This window comes from Ostrinia nubilalis, chromosome 10, assembly GCF_963855985.1.
Source record: "Ostrinia nubilalis chromosome 10, ilOstNubi1.1, whole genome shotgun sequence".
NCBI lineage: Eukaryota > Metazoa > Arthropoda > Insecta > Lepidoptera > Crambidae > Ostrinia > Ostrinia nubilalis.
Genome location: NC_087097.1, coordinates 5352570 through 5374484, shown reverse-complemented (window position 1 = coordinate 5374484; position 21915 = coordinate 5352570). Strand labels below are relative to the sequence as shown.

Below are 21915 nucleotides of genomic sequence, written 5' to 3'. Positions count from 1 at the left end.
CAGCAAGTTGAGGCTATGGCTGGAGATACTGTTCGTGCTGTCCATAATGATGTCTAACACCTTCATGGCAATACACTTCAGCGAGACTCGTATACATATGGTAAACGATATGTCGACAAAGGTAGAAAGTACCTGCCCAACTTTCCTGTGCTGAATTATTTTTTTAAGACTACAGACTTTTATTTAGTCGGCCTATAGTTTGGTCGGCTTCCAATTACCGTAAAACGCCATGCAGAGTAACGCCTAATCGATAAAACTGTTCATAGAAGCCACAATTCATCGATTAACGTTAGCACGAAAAAGATACGAGATAAAGATAAGACATACATACACTCGAAAAACATAGTACTCCTCTTCTAACTCAGTCGGGTAAAAAAAATATTCGTTCAGATGTGTTTTCGGTCAACAATACAATCGGCAAGCCGGGCATCAGTCTATCATGTTTTCTTCGTATCGTTTTTCGGCGAAACGTGCTGTCGGCCAATATGATATCGACCTAGAGTATTTTCGTGCTAACGTTAATCGATGAATTGTGGCTTCTATGAACAGTTTTATCGATTAGGCGTTTTTCGGCATGGCGTTATACGGTCGCTTCCAATTTGTCTGAGGAATCAGCCGAACCAGATCGTTCGTTTCAGCCAAATGAATCCACTCCTGGATAACGCCCACCCCCCAAGGATTTCCACAAAGACCGGTCCTGGGTTGCTCGCATACAGGTACATAAACAGCCGACAACACTATCCGCCAAAAAACAGTCAGTATTTTACGGGGTGTCAAAATCAAAATCAAAAATATTTTATTACATTTTGACCAGTAGTGGCACTCATCTCATTAAATTCGTGTATTGATCAAACCTATTAGACTGGTGCTTTAGGCGAGAAACCCATATTTTACTTGACACTTCAGCTTTTAATGTTTTAATTTATTTTTTAATTTGTGGGGGATCAAGATATTGAGTGTGCGATTAGTATCTAGCTCATGGTTAGTACTATCAACTACCATCTTCAAATTGGTAGCCCAACATGCTGGGGGGCACCACGGCCTCCCCGCTATACACGTGCTGAAATTGTAGATACAATAGTTTTCTTTAAAGGACTACGATGTCATCCTGATGTACATTTCGGACGTCCTCATCATGGTAAACATCCTTGCAAACTGCTTCACCGGCTACCTCGAGGGTTACACGTACAAATACGTGGTCCTCGACCTGAAGAGTATATTCTGCAAGTACTCCAGGACTTGGCTCATTGTCGACTTGATAGCTGCAGTGTCATTTCTGCCTGTGATGCTGCATATACCGGATGTAACGCCACACCTTATTCTGGAGACTATGAAGATATTTCGACTGCCGGTCCTGTATATCTATATGTATAATATTATGCAAGCTTTCAAGGTTAATGTGAGTGATCTGATTATTTTGATATCTGTCAATAATGAGGTCACAATTAAAACCCGGTCGAGTTAACTGCACACCTTGCTGGAATGCGACTCTCCTGCGCATCTTCCCGCGTTCGCACCGTCCATACGGCAGGGTACTCACCTGCCGTAGCACGTAACGTATAGCATGTAACGTAACCAACCTTTAAGTGAGTACGGCTCGTCCACGGTCATCGCGTATCTGGCTACGAGCTCCTGGATCCTACTGCGAGCCGCCTTTGTGCTCGCAGTGATACCGCCACTCGGCGGGCCGCTACGATCTCCCTGCGAACCACGCGCGAGCAGCTCGCAGCGGGCTCGTGCCTATGTACTCACTTGATACAGTATCTGATACATTACATGCTACACAGCTAGATGAGTACCCTGCTTACCAGAGCGTCGATGTGATATCACAGCTGCCAGGTGCGCAGTTAACTCTACCAGGTGTAGAGTTGATAATCCACTTGTTTCTTTACATTCAGTTGAAAATGAAAACAATTGTTGAAATATTCATGTTCATATACACGTATGTAGTATGGAACATATACTTGCAATTTGCGACGGAGTATATCCTGGAAGGTTCGTACAGTCCTCAGAATCCCCGTAAATGTTCCTGGATGACAATGGCAAAACTGTGGAATGAGACGTCGGTAGTCCGATTCGTATATTCTTTAGAAAGAGCTAGTAAGTATTGGTCTAGTGCTTAACTCAATCAGTGCCTAATATATTGGAGCGACACGAGGTGTGACATTGACATTATTATTATGACGTGACAGAGCACACAAATCCGAAGATGTGAAGTCTCACTGACGTTTGACCGTCACAAAATCACCAACCCGTGCTGATCCGATACCTCAGGCACCGACTCAGTTAAGCCAGAGTAAATACAAATGAGTAGGTCATCTTCATAGAAACGCACGGGCGCGATTTGTATGTGAGCGAGCCAACACATATGCGGCGCGCACGCACTCACTGAAAATTTAGCGGGGAGTTGCGTCACAGAATAAGTAATAGTACAGGTACAGAAGGATTACTCCGCAAGACGATTTAAATAAATGCGAGTCTTGCTACGACGCGATACAGTGGAATTCAGCTCGCACAGCACTACGTACCTACAATTTTATTCACCTACAAGTTTTGTCTCTTTCTATCGCGTGCCTTTGAACTCTTCTTACGCTGTTAGGGTTGCTATGCTGTCTAGTGAAAAAATAGAATTAATCTACTTAGGTATTTGTAATGAGGTACGTATGTAGGTAAGTATTAGTGTTATTTTACCTTTGTAAAAATAACATTTTAAATATACCTACTTAGGATAAAAAAGTACTTATTTTAATACAATGTCTTCATTCATACCTATTTTAACATAAGACAAATAAATTAAACATACCTACTATCACAGAAGAAAGAATGACATCATACCTACCTACTTACTACGCAAACACGAAACGGCTACATCCTAGAACGAGAGGCGTCACCCGAAAATCATATTTGTATTTGGCTTTGCACAAACTTAATCTAATGTTACTCGCTGTACTTTGGCAATAATTTATTTTTTACTGAATATTGTTGGGGTACCTATGCATTATGGTAAAAGAACTAGCTTGTCGTAATTTGGTGTACCGGTGTTACTCTTACGTTTCATTTACCTACACGGAAAGGTAATAGTTAATATTTTAACGATAAAATTCTTAAAACATCATAAATTGTATTCAAAAGAAATTATTTATTAAAGGCAAAACATCAAGTCCCGACGGGCGCGCGCGTGACACTCGACTGATATAATACCCGCCGGCGGGGCGTCTTTCCGTTCTATACATAGCCAAAACGCAAGGGTGTGAAACTAATCGAGTATAGTTTGGAGATGACTTTTTTTACTAAGCTCCTCCAAACTATACACGACCAGTACGCTTATGCTGCGTACTGCTCGCGTATACTTTGTAGTGACTTATGTCAATTATCTTACTCCAAAATATACATCGCCTGTACGCATACGGACTAATCATGTATGTATTGTAATAAGTGCGTGATTACAATTTATACGCGAGTAGTTGCATGCTAATCATTTTGTTTTATTGACCTCTCTTTCTATTACATATTAATTCATATCTACGTGTCTACTTTAAACATTGAATCATCTTTCGACACGTATTCTGCCATAGAAAAGATATTTGTTTTGGGGCTGATATTTAATTTTCACCAATTCTCGAATAACTCTTAAATTAAGAATTATGTAGGTATGGAAATATTATTATGTCAAAATGATTTTGTTCTTGAGATAAAAGTTAATAAATAAAATAAATAATAAATAAATATCCTTAGACATTTTACACTGCGCTTCTAGTCCCAAACTAAGCAAAGCTTGTACATAATACTAAGTATTAAACATACATACTTAAATACTTTTTTTTTTGTAAATACATACTTAGTATACATAGAAAACACCCAGTCCAATACAAACAAATATGTTCATGCACACAAATGTTTGTACTGTGCGGGAATCGAACCCGCTCCCTCCGGAATAGTAGTCCGTTTCGAACCACTACACCAAACGGCCGATAATACAAACCTAGCATTTAAAGCCTCGCATAATGTATTAATAATGCACGTTGAACTTTCTTATCTCACTCTCTCTCATTTTAAATGAATTTATGATTACACTAATAATTGTTATTTAATTTGAAATCTACCTAATCAATTTAATTTCAAAAACCACTTACAATAGTGTTAAAAATCTAGATTTATTATAGATTCAGTAAAATAATAATATTTTATGTAATAATATCGAATAAATGTAATTTTAAATATAATTCCATATTTTACTAAATCAATATCAACTAAACACACTCTAGTCAAGTGTAAGTGGTGTAGTATAAACTAATCGAGTATAGTTTGGATATGACTTCTTTTACTAAGCTCTTCCAAACTATACACGATCAGTACGCAAAATTCGTGTATAGTTTGGAGTTACAGATTTACAAACGGGCACTACAAAATATACACGAGCAGTTTCCTATGGGTGCGTTCTGGCCATGTATAGAACGGAAAGACGCGCCGGCGGGGCGCTTCGCTGTAGGTAATTATCGGATGTACCGCGCGGAGTGAGCCAGGCCTGGTTGCGTCGAATTTTTGTCAGTGTGTGCGTGCGCGCCGCATACGTACTATATTGGCGCGCTCACATTCTCATATACAAACCGCGCTCAGTGCGTTTCTATGAAGATGACCTACTCATTTGTATTTACTCTGGTTAAGCCCTAGGCCTATCAATACGTTACTAACAAAATACTTCACTAAACATACAAACCACCAATTTCCCTTTTTAGTCAGCATGCTAAGGAAGAATTTTAACTTAAACGTTATGAGAGAGGAAGATTGCTATGAAACGTTTTACATAGCGTCATGGCTGATCGCAAAGGTATTGTCTCAGAATGCTATTGTATATTTCCGTGCATTGTGGATTTTTTACATAATATACTGTAGGAGTTTGCCTAAAGCCGGGTACTCATTAGCGAGCTGTAACCAAAAAACATAGTGTGTACGTGGCCGCTGACCTCCGAACAACCTACAAACCACGTACACACTATGTCTTTGGTAACAGTACATGCAACGGTTACGGTGACAGCTCGCTAATGAGTACCCGGCTTTATACTTCTGTTATAGCTGCTGGTGTACCATTGCGCGTTCATATACATAATATCAGTATACGGCCAGGAGTCGGCAGCAGCCAAATACTTCACCATGATGCGTCAAGTCGACTTGTACATAAACCAGAGAAAACTCCCGCCCAGGATCAAAAAGAAGATACTCAAATTCTATACAATCAAATATCAGTCCAGCTTTTTTGTGGTAAGTTGTTGGTTTTATTCTGGGTTTGTTTGGAAAGAGATCCATAATCTTGAAAGATGAGTTAATAGAAGCATTCGATACCCATTACGTTGACTGACGTCTGACATTTATTTAGGGAAGGTCTAATTTAATAAATACGGTATGTACAATACAAAAGACAGAATTTTATTAGGTACTTTTAGAAATTGTTGCTTATTCCCCAATTTTTAAAACAAAAAACAACCGGAATAACGCCCATTGTCTGTAGAGCTCCTTGGAAGAGTCTACTACCAATGGTTGAGATGATGACGATAGCCTTGAGTAGTGGCCTAATTCACGTATTTTGACAGTCAAGATCTCGCTGACGTTCAGAAGTCGTCCCATTGAAAAACAGTTCTAAATCCGTATTCACAAGGGTCGTTTTCGATAAAACGATTACTCGTTAGGATCGCAACTCAGCGATTTGTTGTCATTGAAGTCTTGTTACGTCGTCCCATTGAAAAACAGTTCTAAATCCGTATTCACAAGGGTCATTTTGATAGAACGATTACTCGATAGGATCGCAACTCAGTATTTGTTGTCGTTGAAGTTTTGTTACGTGAATAAGGCTACAGTTAAAGTTAAAATGGTACAGAAGCCGCCTCGATGTTGTTTCACTGCAGCAGTGCTATACGGACAATGAATTAATATTAATATATAATAATAATAATAATTTATTTATTTCTCTCACAACATATTAGGAAAAACATTTCTTATAATATATCTGTTAAACTATAGATTGCATTGTGAGAGCTGGTGCCTATTGTAGATTTTAAGAAAATCTGTATTACAGGTCACCAGGCCCACTCTGCGGAATCTATTTGATTAAATAGTTAAACATTTAAATAATTAGAAGATTCCTAGAGGTACAGAGTGTTGGGTTCTAATTAAATAGACAGGCTAAACAAAAAAAAAAATAAAAAAAAAATACCATAAAAATATTAATTGACAACTTACTCAAATAGGAAGCGCCGATCCTGGCCTGTGTATCGGGCCAGCTCCGGGAAGACATCATCATGCACACAGGAAGACAGCTGGTGCGAGAGCTGGAGTTCCTCAAGCAAATGCCGCGGACGCTGCTGCTGCAGATCGGCTTCAAGCTCAAGCTGGTCATATTCATCGCTGGAGACATTATTTACAAGATCAACACTGTTGGTGAGCGCTTGTAGCAAATTGTTTAGCGAAAGACGCCTATTTGGCAGAAAGCTTCTTACGGTGAACTTTATTTTAGTTGGCTGCATTGCGAACAAGTATATCTCATTGTGCCAATTAAAAAAAACATTAGAACTACAAAAATTGAACATGTAGATTACAATAGTAAGGTAGGTACTTAGTCTTCCACAAAAGAATTCATAAACCAATCATAACTTCCAAAGCACGGAATCTTTTCGGATGATTTGGATATTCAAACCTATACTATCCTTATCCTATTGAAGTTAGTCCAATCTGGGAATGTAATCTAAAATACAGACTGAAAGCCGCAACCCATTACGAGTAAAAACTTTATTGCACACAAAAAATGCAGTACAAAAGGCGAACTTACCCTTCTCACCTTTGGGCCAAACAGTAACTTTGAGTAGGCGTTCAAAGTGCTAACCTTCAATGTAATTTCCCAGGCGACTGCCTCTACTTCATCGACAAAGGCACTGTGGCCATCTACTCCGAATCAGGCAAAGAGGTCTGCCATCTTGAAGACGGGGATTTCTTCGGCGAGATCGCTCTAGTAATGAAACATCGCTTACGAACCGTGTCCGTTGTAGCTGTCACCAATTGCGAACTCTTTAGATTGAACAGGGAAGACTTCAACTCCTCAATAGCGTGCTACCCGACAGTGTATGAGCACATAAAGAAGGTAGCAATACAAAGACATGAGAGGACTTGCGTGCTTGATGAGAATCACAAGACTGAGATGAGGAATGTTGATAGGTATAAAGACCATTTGAAGGAATCTTGAATTAGTTTCGTAATATAAAATAATGACACGCAGTAGGGATTTCTGCAGTAGGGAGTAGGGAGACCTGAAATACAGGGTGGCCCTAGTTTAGGCTCCAGATCGCACACTCAGACAGAACAACAACTATTGTTGTCCTCCAACATTTTTTCTTTTGATGTACTATAGAAGGAGTCTGATAAAATAAAATAAAAATATTATTATTTTTATTATTTAGTCATAGTCATACATAGGCAGAGTGCCTGTTAACGGTGTTTTATTTTTGATAATCAGTGTTAAAGGACTAGCAAGTCCTGACTGATCTCATGTTATGGATTCTAAGAAATGGAATTATTTTTATATTTTATGTTTCACAAAAGTAATTATTTAAGTTCGATTAATTTAGGGAATAACTTACTGAGAAGAAAAATAAAAGAAGTTTTAAAATTTTACTTTTTATTTTATTTAAAACCAGCCACCATAATTTAAGCGTAGAATCGAGCGTAATAATTTATGAGAATCAAAAATACTGATTGTGACGATAACAAAGGAGAAGTGTAAAATGACGTAGGTATTTCAAAAACATACAAATCACAACCATAAAAATATAACAGCCTGTTAATTTACCGCGATTCATTTAGGCCCGGTTTTTTGATTCGTAGTTAAAATAACCAATGGTCAAATGTGACAGATGTCAAATGACAAGTGGTTAAATATCAGAAAAAAATGTTTTTCGAACAATGGTTAGCGTGACTTTTAGTACATTTTTTAACTATTAGTTTACATTTTGTTAATATTTAACCATTAGTAGCTAAATTTAACAATTAGTTATTTTAACTAAGAATCAAAAAACTGGGCCTAAATAACAAGTAAATAAGAACCTACATTTCGAAAAGAACATAATGCCCAAAATGATGACGGCTTGGAAAACTTTTATTGTCTTTCGGATAAACAAAAACAAGCATGTTAAATATAAATTCTAACCAGCAGGGCTACTCCAAAACGCGTTCTATCTGTCACTGTCGCTCATGCTGGCATCTCGCTTTGCGTGAGAGGGATGGCAACATTCGATAACGTTAGGATAACGTTTTTCGGAGTAACCCCCCAGTTCTAAATCCATAGTAAATATAGACTTTCCAGAAAAAACATGTATATAAATCGTATTGTTCATCTTTTGTTCAAGTAACATTCAGTTTTTGTGTTTACCGTGGATTTAGTTTTTGATTTCGTAGTTCAGTTATTGTATCTAAATCTGTAAAAATTTGTACACGTGTAGTCCAGTCAATGAATGCCTTAACGACGGTGTAGAGAGAAATCCGTGGAACACAATTTCTGACCTCGGGACTTTATTTAGCCTAGTTAGGTGGTGAAAATAGCAAAAGTCCCCGCCCTCAGCCCTTGAGCCGGCGGGGAGAGGGGGGCTTAAAGGTACCACTTTTCGGTTTTTCGCTTAATCCTCGGAAACTATGCGTCCTAGTGACATGACTACTATGAACCAAAAAAAGCTTATTCAATTTGCTACAGGTGAGACCGTCAAGATTTTCTATATCTTGTATAGTTTTTGCGGCATCTGCTCTAGAAGGTCTGTAAAATTGGAAATTTTATTGTTGTCTTACATGTTCCTTTCAGGAGAAAATCGACTAAATCAACATTAAGCAAACACTATAGACATGCGGGAGCATGTTAAGCCTAGTTCCATGGAGGGGACTGCACCGTGCGTATATTTAGACGAATCAATTAGAGCCACTTTTGACTCCTCATCATTCAAAAACTACTGTGCATTAACACTTCAAATTTGGCTCATGTATTGAGACTTGCAAGATATACATCAGCTTCAAATTTCATAAATATACCTCAAACGGTTATTTAGGTATTGACGTTCAAAAATCGATATTTAGAGCACTAAAATCTATCTATCACATGTGAAATGTTAAAATTTACTGGTTTTTTATTTGTTCCTTTGTATTTACATAACTACCTTTCTGGATGCCAAATTTGAACCTTCGAGGTCATCTGGAAGTGGTTAGAATTTGGTCTATAGGTCAGACATGTAGATTTTTGGACGTCATTATCTAAAGAACCGTTTGAGGCATATTTATGAAATTTGAAACTGATGTATATCTTGCAAGTCTCAACACATGAGCCAAATTTGAAGTGTTAATGCACAGTAGTTTTTGAGTGATGAGGAGTCAAAAGTGGCTCAAAGTGATTCGTCTAAATATACGCACGGTGTAGTCCCCTCGCAGGAACTAGGCTTAACATGCTCCCGCATGTCTAGAATAATTGCTCAATGTTGATTTAGTCGATTTTCTCCTGATGGGAACATATAAGACAAAAATAAAATTTCCAATATTACAGACCTTCTAGAGCAGATGCCGCGAAAACTATACAATTTATAGAAAAACTTGTCCATCTCACCTGTAGCAAATTGAATATGCTTTTTTTGGTTCAAAGTAGTCATGTCACTAGGACGCATAGTTTGCGAGGATTAAGCGAAAAACCGAAAAGTGGCACCTTTAAATCCCCCTCTCCCCGCCGGCTCAAGGGCTAAGGGCGGGGACTTTTGGTATGTTCACCTCCTAACTAGTCTAAATAAAGTCCTGAAGTCAGAAATTGTGTTCTACAGTTTTCCATCTATAATGCTTTATTGACTGGACTAGTGATGATCTGATAATATCATTGATAATATAAATTCAAAATGTGTAAATTTAATTCATAATAACTTTATGACCGGACAAAAATATGCCAATTCGTTTATATGCATTAATTCTATTCAGTTTGATCTTTAGGGATTTAAATTGCCTCAACAAGGTATATTTTCAACAAAATTTGAACGCGTTAAATCGGCGCATCAAAAAGCATTATTTTATCAGAATGGTTAACAAGCTTTATGCCTGCGCGCATGAAAATAGTTCCAGCCTTAAAAGAATTCCATAAAGTCCAAAACACATCAGTAGGCCTAAGATGCACGCCGTGATAACTTTTATCGACGCCAAAATGTATGGGCAAAATCGATAAAATGGCGTGATAACCGCTTATCGCGGCGCGCATCTTAGGCCTACAGAATACTATTCCCGTCTTCTATTTCATACCTTACGCTCTTTCAAATTTATAGACCGGGAGGCCACGGCAAAAATACTTACATTATAGAAACATAGATTGACAACTTTCACTGATTTTGTGTAACAATTATTTGTAGACACATAATTTGTATCCAGACTCTTCGATTAAAAACAGCTGTTGTATTTGTAGAATTTGTTTTAAGAAGTCGTCGAACGTGCAGTAAAATTGTTATATGATTTAAAAAAAATACATCAGGACATTATTATGCTGGGGACAGTATCATAAAAATATATTTTCTTCAATATTAACTTTTAAATTGTTTGCTATCACAAAACATAACAAAATTCTATATACCACAAGAATTTTTGAGCCTCCACACGTTTTAAAATACGGTCGACTGTTTTATAAGTTTAAGTTAGGAACACATGTGGCTATTATAACTTCTGAGACCGGCGGGGGAATGCTACTGTTTCTTTATCTTATAAAATAGCATTTGTGGCACAGTTATGCAGGCACTTTGGATCTGAAGGCAACAATAGGTGTATTATTTGACTTTGTTTGTATGGCTCTTGACATTGTTCTGTTGCAAAGGATTGTCAGCAATTTCAAATCTTCAATTGAACTAATATTGCTATGGTACGTAGTTACATCGTAAATTGGCAAACGTAAGCAGTAAAAATGTACGGAGTACATATCAGTTACGTAATACATAATGTAAACTTACATGGATAAAGATTCAAACATGACTAACTTATTTAACAAAATACCACACAACCTTGTCGAATTGCCAATAAACAAATTTAAGATACATATAAAAAATACCCTTATGTCCAAAGGGTACTACAAGGTTCGAGACTATATTGATGACAAGGATGCGTGGTCAGTTCAGTCTGCACATATTTGATGTACTTAAATTTGACTATTCTTACCGTTAGATAATTCCTGGCAATAAGTGGTGACTGAGTTTGTTCCGGCGTTTCTTCTCAGCACTTGCCATATGTTTGTCTCGAAGCGCTGGTAGGGCCCAAAAGATAAGGAGACATGTAAAGTGCCCCATAAGGGCTCCCTTTTCTTTTTTTATTATTTTCTATTGACGTTCATAAGTGCCACTTGTGGTCTAAACTGAATAAATATTTTTGATTTTGATTTTCCCCAATAAAGATATAACAAGACAAACTACGCAAAAGCCTCCTCCATTGAAATAAAATAAAAAATACTATTTTGCAATTGATCGACAACCCATACTTGAACTTGTCAATGTACGCAGCCTCACTTAAGCTTATACAGTGTGAGTCACGTTAAAGTGTACATATGAAAATAGATGAAACTAGACCTATTTTTATCGACAAAAAAGAGGTCAAAAATTTTTTGAGATTTTTTTTTTATTTTTAATAGAATTTTTTTTCTTCCAATTACTTATTGTAAAGAAAACGTAATAACTTTTAAACTAAGCGATATATCCTGATAAAATAAAAACAGTAATAATGCTAAATAACAGGCGATACTAAAAAAATACAGAACATACACAAAAAATGCCAACAAATAATAAAAATTGATACTTTTTGAAAAAAATCTGCTTAAAAATTCGTGTTTTTTTGGTTATTTGATAAATTTCTCCAAAAAATGCCCCTATAACAGGTGGTTTTTATTACTTTGTATTATTCTCTATCGTATTATCTTTGTAAAACCAAAAATCGCATGTCTCTATCCCTATCACAACATTTGCTATGATCGTTTGAACAAAGGCCTGCCACAACATTATTCTCCGCTACAGGTAGAGACAATTTTAATTTTTACTAAAATGCTTATTTTACTTCGAAATCTTTTGTTTTTATTTGAAATCTAACTTGTCTTTATCAAAATTACAAATCTAGAGCCATTTTCAGTTTCGTTGTTAACGAAGCGTTGAATGGCGCGCCCGGAGAGGCTTAGTTCAAACGATCATTGCAAACGTTGTGATAGGGATAGAGACATGAGATTTTTGGTTTTACGAAGGTAATACGATAGAGAATAATACAAAGTAATAAAAACCACCGGTTATAGGGGCATTTTTTGGAGAAATTTATCAAATAACCAAAAAAACACGAATTTAAAAGCAGATTTTTTTTAAAAAGTATCATTTTTTATTATTTGTTGGCCTTTTTTGTGTTTTTTATGTATTTGTTTAGTATCGCCTGTTATTTAACATTATTACTGTTTTTATTTTATCAGGATATACCGCTTAGTTTAAAAGTTATTACGTTTTCTTTACAATAAGTAATTGGAAGAAAAAAAATTCTATAAAAAATTAAAAAAAAATCTCAAAAAATTTTTGACCTCTTTTTTGTCGATAAAAATAGGTCTAGTTTCATCTATTTTCATATGTACACTTTAACGTGACTCACACTGTATTATACAAAATAACAACGGTTCTCTTAAACAGTCGCATTCTCCCACCGGGTGCATCGTTAAAACAAGTAATTCTTCCGTATCCCGCCTATTCCATCGATAAAATTATTTATAGCCAATAAGTACACTCTCGTCATGCATCACAAAATATGGACGTACCAGTACTCGCGCAATCACCAACGGATTATTATGAGAATATCGCACACTAAACGTTTTGCATTCCATACGGATAAAAATAATAATTTATTGCTCTTAAAACACTTTATAATTAAATTGTGAATTCAATATGTTGATAATTCACGGGTGTGGCTCCCGGACTACATCAACGATGATGTATTGTTAAAATAACATTGTGATGCCATTACAAAAGTCGTTTAACACATTATTAATATTAACAAAAATATTTTATTTTACACTTTATTGCTCTACTGAGGTGAATTATTATGTTGCACGACTTTTGTATGTATTAAAAATTATTATTACTAATTAATAATTTAAATAAATAATAAAACTACAAGCGTATGGAACGCAAACAGTATTGTGTGGGTCTCGCTCTCTTAAATCTATAATTCTAGCTTACCTACCTATCACAATGTTAAAATATGCATTTTGTTCAGTTCACTTTACTTGGAATCACTTGAGCTAATACGTCTGTTGGACGTAGCCGTAGTGTGCGTCTTGCGGTAGTTGGTAGAACATGGCGTTCATTTCGTATGGGCCCATAGACCTGGAATAGAAAACAATAGAATTTACAGAACGGAATATAGTGAATTATTATTCTGTAGTTTAGAGGTTTTCTGAAGCCAGTCTTGCAAGTAAAAAGTGTATAAAGGGCGTAAGTCCTAAATTGTAAACGAGTTCTACAGGGTGTTAGGTAAATGGGTATATGAGCCGACACTAAAGCCTGGTCCGTGAGCACGTAGAATTTTGTCTTGCTCGCACACTCACTGCGGGCGCGTGTCGCACAGTCGCGACAGCAATATAATTACGCGCAAGCGATAAGGATGGGTAGCTTGGGGTCATTGGACAAAATTCTACGTGCTCACGGACCAGGCTTTAGCCCATGTTAACATGGGCATGTAAATGGTATGGTGAAGTCATAAAATTGATATCTTCATTTTAATTATTTTAATTTTCATACAAATGATTTTATAAAATAAAATGATGTCAAATTTCTGACTTCACCCTACCATTTATATGCCCATGTTAACATGGGCTAGTGTCGGCTCATATACCCATTTACCTAACACCCTGTATATTTTCAGCCGAGTGACGTTTACTGCTGGACAAAGGCACAAAATATAACAGAAGACAAACTCCATACTAAACGCGCTCGAGCCACGCACACATAGACACCGCTCTAGCAAGACTGTCTTGGACGAATGCGAGCGCGACGTGGCGCGACAGACGTTCGCCACACGTTCGCTGTGGTTCGCTTGAGTCACGCGCCGGTCAACCGCCTGTGATATTATTTTGTTTTGCGAAATTGACGAAAATGAGTGAACAGAAAAAGTCGTATTATAATTGTTCGGTATTTGGTTGCTTAAAATCATATTAAATACCGAATTTTCATTTTTTAAATTACCAGTTGATTCGAGGAGGTAAGTAAGTTATTTATTTAAATTTCAATTGAAATTGAAAGCCAACTCAATTATTAGGAATATCAAATTGTTTTAGAGAGGTTTTAGGAATTATTGGATAACTAGCTTTTGCCCGCGGCTTCACCCACGTAAAATTTAGTTTGTCACAGATCGTCATAAATTATAGCCTATATGTTATTCAGGGTTATAAACAATAATACTGTAAAGTTACATCAAAATCCGTTCAGTAGTTTTTGCGTGAAAGAGCAACAAACATCCAGACATCCAAACTTTCGCATTTATAATATTAGTTGGATAATAGTGTCACTCAACTAAATACTACTTCCTTCTCGTGTATTTGTTTGCAAACTATTACTATAATAACGTACTAAATATAAATAAGTATACGTGGATATTTGTTATTGTCTTTCTTGCATAGTATTAAGAGTAACATTTTTCTATCTTATCGAAATAAACGCAACACATGACAAGACAACCCTAGCGCGACGGCCGAGCGTGCGAGCGAGAGAGGTATGCAAAGCGAGGTACATACATGAGTTTACCTTCTGTTATATTTTGTGACAAAGGCCTCCTCCAAGGATTTCTACAACGACCGGCCCTGCGTCACCCACATCCAGGTGCTTCGACCTTCACCGTGGAAGTTGTAAACTTACCGCTGGCTATATGGCCCATACTTAAACAATGGTGACTCCATTACCCATTAAAACCCGGTGTCCTCAGGGGCCAATCAAACAGAGCCATGATTATTGACCTAAATTGGACATTCGTCCGCGGCTAATATACAAAGGGGGTTTGTCTGGATGGCTTAAACATGGAGTGCAGGAGCGATTTTGTTCCCCAGTCGATGAAGCACTTGATGTCGTGCCCTGAGTGCCCGACCAACTGCACTCAGGATTTGATGAATGCTGCTGACAACGCCACTCTTGTGGCGGAGTTTTGGGCTGACACTAGGTTTGTTGTCGACACGAAAAGAAGATACAAAGGGGAGCTTTATTAACTTAAGTATACAGGGTGGAAACGATAAGTGATCTCACTCGATTATTTCTAAACTACACAAGATATTGAAAAACTGGTTACTCATCCTGAAAAAGCTTCACGAGCTCTTTCTAACGGTATCAGTAATAGGTTACAGAATTAACTGGATCTATTCGAAAATTCAATGTTTTCAGCCTCCATACTAAATGTATGCCAGCCACACAATATGAAATGTGTATTTTTTTTATTAAATAATAAACACTTAAAATGAACTCGTAAATTGCATTCTTATTTAAAATGATTCATGGAAAACATTGGTTCTAGGCTTTACTTGCTATAATATTATCAAGACATGAGTGCCATGACTGTGGCAGTACTAAATGTATGGAAGTTGGAAACATTGAATTTTCGTATACATCCAGTTTATTTTGTAACTTATTGTTGGTACCGTTGGATAGAGCTCGAGAAGCACTTTCAGGATCAGTAACCAGTTTTTGGATAGCTTGTATAGTTTTTAATATTAAGTGGTTTTACTAAATGTATGGAAGCTGGAAACATTGAATTTTCGGATAGATCCAGTTTATTTTGTAACCTTTTATTGGTACCGTTAGATAGAGCTCGTGAAGCACTTTCAGGATCAGTAACCAGTTGTTCGATATCTTGCATAGTTTAGAAATAATCGAGTGAAATCACTTATCGTTTCCACCCTGTATGTTGTGAACTCACCGCTGGCTATATGGCCCATACATAAACGTCGGCTATGAGGGCACTGCCTCCTCGGGCGGGGTTACCCTCGCTGCCAGTGTGGAGTAGAACAACACGCATGGAGTCTTCCACCAGGTACCGAATTGGAACACTTCCTCTTCACTCACCGGAACGATACTGAGGAAATAAATTAGACATATTATAACAGACAACCCAAAAACAGATTATACAAGCGCCTTAGAATAAGGAGGGCCGACGCCAAATGAAATGGAAAAAGGCAGAGCAGAAGAATAAGATTTGAAACAAGGGAGGGTACATTTTTTATAACTAATTACCCCTACTCTCCTTTTATCACTCACGATATGGAATACTTGGTAGGTAAACACTAGGTAAATTCTAAGCAAGCATAATTAAATAAGTAAAAGTAAAGTGAGAGGAGTAGAGAACCAATAGATATAACTCTATGAAAGTATAAGTTCACTCATTTGTTCATTCACTCACATACTTAACACGAAATAATAGAAAACTAGTTGACCTAAGAAGCCAGAAATTGGCAGGTAGGTTATCACAGATACAACATAGGTTGTTATATCGTTATATCTCTCAACTGAATACTCTAACATTAGTCCATAGATTTAGCAGCTACGCAAACCACTAGCCAGATGTTCAAATAGTCATAACATCAGCTATCCAACATCAAATCGTATTAAAAAGACACAAGCTGCATTTTACCTTAAATCGTTAAATAGGTGCCACTGGGCGTCCTCTTTATTAGTTTGGACGTACGCGACCAGATTTTTAGGGTTGTCTTCCACACACACAACTGCCGCTTGTAAGATATACTCTTCTTCTGATTGCGTGGTCACCGGCTTTTTGTGTTTGTCCGGCTTATTTCGAGGCGTGTGAGGCTCAGTGGGAGACTGTTCAGTCTGGAATAACCGAAATATTTCGATTAATGAACGCAATTAGTCAGATTTCGTCAAAGCTATGTATATCACTAATTAATGCTTCAACCACACCAAAGCGCCTTCGCCGGCGGGATCACGGCGCGATCATAGGCCAATGACAGGTCGCGCGGACTGTCATGGGTCGCGCGACCTGTCATTCGATGGCGATCTGCACGCGTTGGTGTGGTTGAAGCTTTAGACAAATATTCAACATGTATGATAAATGATGTCACTGAATTACAGATTTTGCGCATAACTGAGTCAGTTCCTTCCTGAGATATGGGAGCAGCACGAAGGGTGATTTTTGTATCAGTATCCAAATTTTCAGGATCGACTCAGAATCAGTAACTTAATTGATTTACGTAAAGAAAACAAAACTTTTTTCTCCATATTTAATTATTTTCATCCGCTGCGCGCGGTTTCCAAATTGACTCACGTGGAAAATTTGCTTCGTTTTTGAAAAAATACGTACACACAGTTAACTGCAAAGCTTAATAGACATAATGGTGAGCGAAAATAAGCAATAACCTTTAAAACTTAAGATATGGGCACCCGCGAATTAGACTTTCAATATTTTTTTTTTTTTGCGAAAAATACCACAATTAAAAATAATTACGATAAAGCTGTATTGTCAAATTGTTCTAACGAGCTTATTAAAAAAATTTGGATACTGATAACAAAGTCACCCTGTATTTAGGACGGTGGATAAAAACATCGAAGTGGATTGTACCCTTAGGCCTCAGCTCAGATCATAGAAGGGAATAGATGTGAAACGGGGGCGTGGCGCGTGTCTCCGCGATATGCCCAGAAACGAACATCGGCCGCGTAGCTAGGTTAGTCGCGATTCAGTCGTACTGAGGAAATGTTCTCCGATATTGTTGGATAATGCGTTGTAACGTGCAATAACATAAGTGAAACGAAGAACTACAGGAACAATGAAGTCATTTACCACATGTAAGTAATGCAAATCCATTGGTATTTTGCTTATAAATAAAAAAAACTAAACATTTTTACGAACGAATTCAGTGCCGTGACATTTACTGCGATATCGAAATTAGTGGTGATAAAAATTCAAACACGTTGTACATTGACGATTTAGTTAGCAACCACTTTATGTCATGCGTAACTACTGCGCAATGTATTTTATTTCTTCCGATATCCACTGACGCGTGAAAATACACAGTACGGCCGCATGTGCCGGTCGTAACATAGTGCAGGGCTCGTGTTCTAATACGGTTTCCTATTATCGATAAATAGAAGTAAATTATTATTTTCTATTTTCTAATTTTGAATGAAAAAATCATGAGTTGCTTGCGATTTTTAAGTTTTTACAAAAACAATAACAATAGTAGAAGGGATAAGTAACTGTCAACTATGTAATTACTATAAGAGCTAGTTGAAAGCCTAATATAGGCATTATTTTTGATAAACATAGGCGGTACGAATTTCGCCATAATTAAAAAGTTAATGCGCGATAGTAGTTAATAATAATTACAGTGATCCTGTTATTATTATTAAAGTAAATAATAATATATTACCAATATTGTAAATACTGGTAAAAATCGCAAGTACCTACTTAACCCATGACTTTTCATACAAACTTTGTCAGTCTATAACTTCTATACTCCATCGATAACGACATTGAGCTTTGGTTGGGGTAAATTAATATAAGGTAACTTCATTTAGTCCCAATAATTGATTCTGAGTTTTTCGTCCATACAAAATGGAACTGACTCCTTTATGCAAAAATCGTTAAAGAACATAATAATAACGTATAATAATAAAAAGGTTTTCATACAAGCATTTTTTAAACCAATTTCGAGCCTTGCCCCCAGGATTTAAAGTATCGATATCTTATCGACTCCATTTTATCTTTCTTCTCTCTAATTGCTTTTTTCAAAGTGTGCGTCACGTCACGCGGCCATTGATTGGCCATAAGGCACGCCTTCTGGCCAATCACAGCACTTTTAAGCCGGTTGCACATGTTGTCGTAGACTCTCAGTCGCTTTGTTTTTACACAGTTGAATGTGTGTGTGGGAGCTGTGGTGGGGGAAATGTGGGGACACTGGTTCTCGTTGTAGTTACGCGCGACTTCATATCTATTCTCTTTCTATGATCTGAGGGCCTCAGCCTCGAACTTAGCGGGCAGCGGGGCGGGAGCGGCGGCGGCGCTGGAGCGGGGCGGGCAACGCAGACCCGTTCTCGAAACAAGCGGGCAGCTCGCGCGGCGCTTTAGCGGCGAAGTGTTGTGTTCGGGGTTGTGTTGTCGAGATATTTGTTTTTATTCGCAAACGAAATGTCTGAACAACGGCGACAATTTTATTTCGATTCAAATTTATTCCTAACGCTCGATTTATTGTGGGCAAAAGAAGGAGTGCGCTGCCCGCTCCCTCGCCGCTGCCCGCTCGTTGCCCGCTCCGGCGCCGCTGCCGCGCCGCTGTTTTCGAGAACCGGTCTATTTGATTTTACGCATAAGATCCTGCCGCTCCCGCGCCGCCGCCGCCGCCGCCCCGCTGCCCGCTAAGTTCGAGGCTGAGGCCTTAAAGACCTTGAAAAGGGGTATATTTTGAACCGTATTCCACATACATAAAGCTCACCTTATCATTGATAATAACGTCCCCATCAGCTTGCAGCCGGATCATCAGCCTATGCGGTAACACACAGTGCGTGTCGCGCACCTCGCTCCGTCTAGACGACGCCGATGCGGACGCCGGTCTACGCGACAGGAGAAGGTACAATGTCAATGTGTATAATGTAGCGGGGATGTTATGTGACTGTGTTTCATGGCGGTGGTCAATATTACTGGTTAATGGTTGTGTAAGGTGTTGTAAAAAAACAAATTGTAACACAATGGGTATACAATGTTGGGTCACGTGTGGAAAAAGTTAAAGATAGTTTAAATTGTTTTATTGGAGCAAAGACTCTTAGCGACAGCGCACATTGGGCGACAAAACGCGGCGACAGACGCGGCCACAAAACGTTCATTCATATGTCGTTGCGACTCCGCAACAAGCTTTTCTCTCTCTCGTCTGTCGCCGCGTTTTGTCGCCCAATGTGCGTTTTCTTTCATAATTTTGAATACAGCCATATTCCACCTGTGACCAAACATTGTATACTTTCTTGCTGATGATAACATGTCGCTTCTGAACACTGCAATATGACTGATAAAGCTCAAAATACGATGTAAGCCAACTAAACCAAGTTTCTAAAGGACAATATCGGTAAATTATTTCTTCGACAATTTCTCTGCCTTTTTACCGTTAATTGTAAATTAATCTAAAAAAATATTCAAAATAGGGTACAAAATCGCTCAAACGATTGCGATTTTTATATTAGATCGATCAAGACTGAAATAGTCTACAGGGTGTATCGGACGCGTTGACAAAAACTTACAATGGCCTCAGAACACCGTCTCTAGTATAAAAAGTTTATAAAACTGTTGGTTTTTTAAACTTTTTACTAATTCTTTGGTTTTGTAGGACAGAATGACTTACAATGCTTGCTTAGATTTTATTCTAAATTCGGTGTATTTTTAAATTTCGCTCGCTTGGGGACATTTTGCAGGAAGAAATTATGGTCAATGTCAAAGTTTTTGCCAGCTTGTCCCTCACACCCTGTATTACTTTCGTTATTACCTGTCAGGATGCTTGAATCTGCATCCAGGCCTGGCGCAATGTAAACCGTACCGACATGGTTTACTGCTGCCACCCCTTCTAACCACTTCTGGCTAAAAAACATCGGCCATTAATAAAAGATACCGCTCCACTAGTCGCTACTTCGACTAGCGTATCAGTAGACGCCGGTGGCTCCCCCTGTAGTAAATTCTATCGGAAAATGAGCTGTATTCACCGACAATAAAACAAACAATCGCGTAACTTCACCACGAACAAAATGACAGCGCATACAGCTCACGACATGTAGGTAAGTATAAAAAGCCTAAATAAAAACATCGTTGGTTGTGAAAAGGTTAATAAAAAATCTAGCGAAATTTTGGGTAGTGCCAGTTGCCAATTCGTTTCAATTTAAACTTAAAACATACATTCTACAGTTATTTCCAACGTAGCGTTAAATTAAAATATCTGAGAGAAAAACTCGGTCTTACATGCTTTTATGAGTTCTTCCCAAATAAAGTTCAACTCACACACGTAAAACATACAAAATAATCGGATTACTAATGTTTGGCCAAAAAACGTTTCCCAAATTATCACATCGCAAACAACGTTTCGCAAATTTTCATTTGGCAAATTCTCATTTGGCAAAACAACTTATAGCAAACTTTTAATTCGCAAATGCCGTTTTTGGCATATGATTGTTTAGCAAATTATTGTTTGGCAAAGTATGTTTTGGCAAATGTTTCATTTGGCAAAAATATTTCACGATACACTATTTACAAAATAATTTGATTGGTGCATAGAATGGAGTACAAATTAACAAGTGGTTATTATTTTGTTTAGTGGGTAGTTAATATAAAATTTGTTCTATATTAATTTTTCATATTTTATTCTTTTTATCGAAACTTCCAAATGATTCATTAACAATAGAGGTGATTCTAGCGCTCGGCGGCCGCTGCCGCGGCACGCTTCGCTCGCCTTCGCGCGTTAAGGGTCACTGTTCTAACCTAACCTAACCTACCTACTATTTTCTGCAATACCTACTTTCTGCAATCTCTTTGTTTTACATAACATTCTTGTGAAAACCATGATCATCTGCCTCTGCCTTATGGTTTGATTTGTGGGTAAGTGTGAAGTGTCGATTTGACCAAACAAATTATTTGGGATATAATATTTGGCAAAATAAAACATTTGCTATATAAACATTTGCCAAGTAAAATTTGGCCAAATGATAATTTGTCCAAATGAATTAGTTGCGAAAAGTACAGTTGCTAAAAGTTCATTTGGGAAATGAAACTTTGGCGATAAGTTGTTTGCGAAGTGAAATTTGGCGAAAAGTAATTTGGCCAAACGGAAGGATACCAAAATAATCGGTGAGAAAACAACAAGTGAATGAAATGGGTGATGATATTTAGTTA

The 21915-nt window shown here is 37.6% G+C and overlaps 2 protein-coding genes across 2 annotated transcripts in view; one reads left to right on the top strand and one right to left on the bottom strand.

Annotated features, from left to right (window-relative positions):
* The first annotated feature begins 44 nt into the window (after positions 1-44).
* On the top strand, positions 45-7280 carry LOC135075737 (potassium voltage-gated channel subfamily H member 8-like). Its single transcript, XM_063970204.1, has 7 exons — positions 45-100; positions 1094-1399; positions 1899-2100; positions 4737-4828; positions 5074-5259; positions 6243-6432; positions 6894-7280. Exons 1-7 carry the CDS (start codon positions 47-49, stop codon positions 7229-7231), a joined length of 1368 nt encoding a protein of 455 aa, XP_063826274.1. The 5' UTR covers positions 45-46; the 3' UTR covers positions 7232-7280.
* A 366-nt stretch (positions 7281-7646) lies between these two features.
* Positions 7647-21915, bottom strand: part of LOC135075373 (PAN2-PAN3 deadenylation complex catalytic subunit PAN2) — a 30422-nt gene continuing 16153 nt past the window's right edge. Inside the window, exons 24-28 of the mRNA XM_063969818.1 lie at positions 20522-20613; positions 19484-19601; positions 16672-16868; positions 15961-16116; positions 7647-13385 (exon numbers count right to left, since the gene is read on the bottom strand). Of these exons, the coding sequence (XP_063825888.1) occupies positions 15993-16116; positions 16672-16868; positions 19484-19601; positions 20522-20613 (531 nt within the window). The 3' untranslated portion in view covers positions 7647-13385; positions 15961-15992. The remainder of the gene's footprint in view (positions 13386-15960; positions 16117-16671; positions 16869-19483; positions 19602-20521; positions 20614-21915) is intronic.

Excerpts from the sequence above, each read along its gene's own strand:
- LOC135075737 (XM_063970204.1), top strand. The coding sequence starts at position 47 with ATGATGTCTAACACCTTCATGGCAATACACTTCAGCGAGACTCGTATA. Across the intron at positions 1,400-1,898 it reads TGCAAGCTTTCAAGGTTAAT|TTGAAAATGAAAACAATTGT; the intron begins GTGAGTGATCTG and ends CTTTACATTCAG. Across the intron at positions 6,433-6,893 it reads TTACAAGATCAACACTGTTG|GCGACTGCCTCTACTTCATC; the intron begins GTGAGCGCTTGT and ends GTAATTTCCCAG.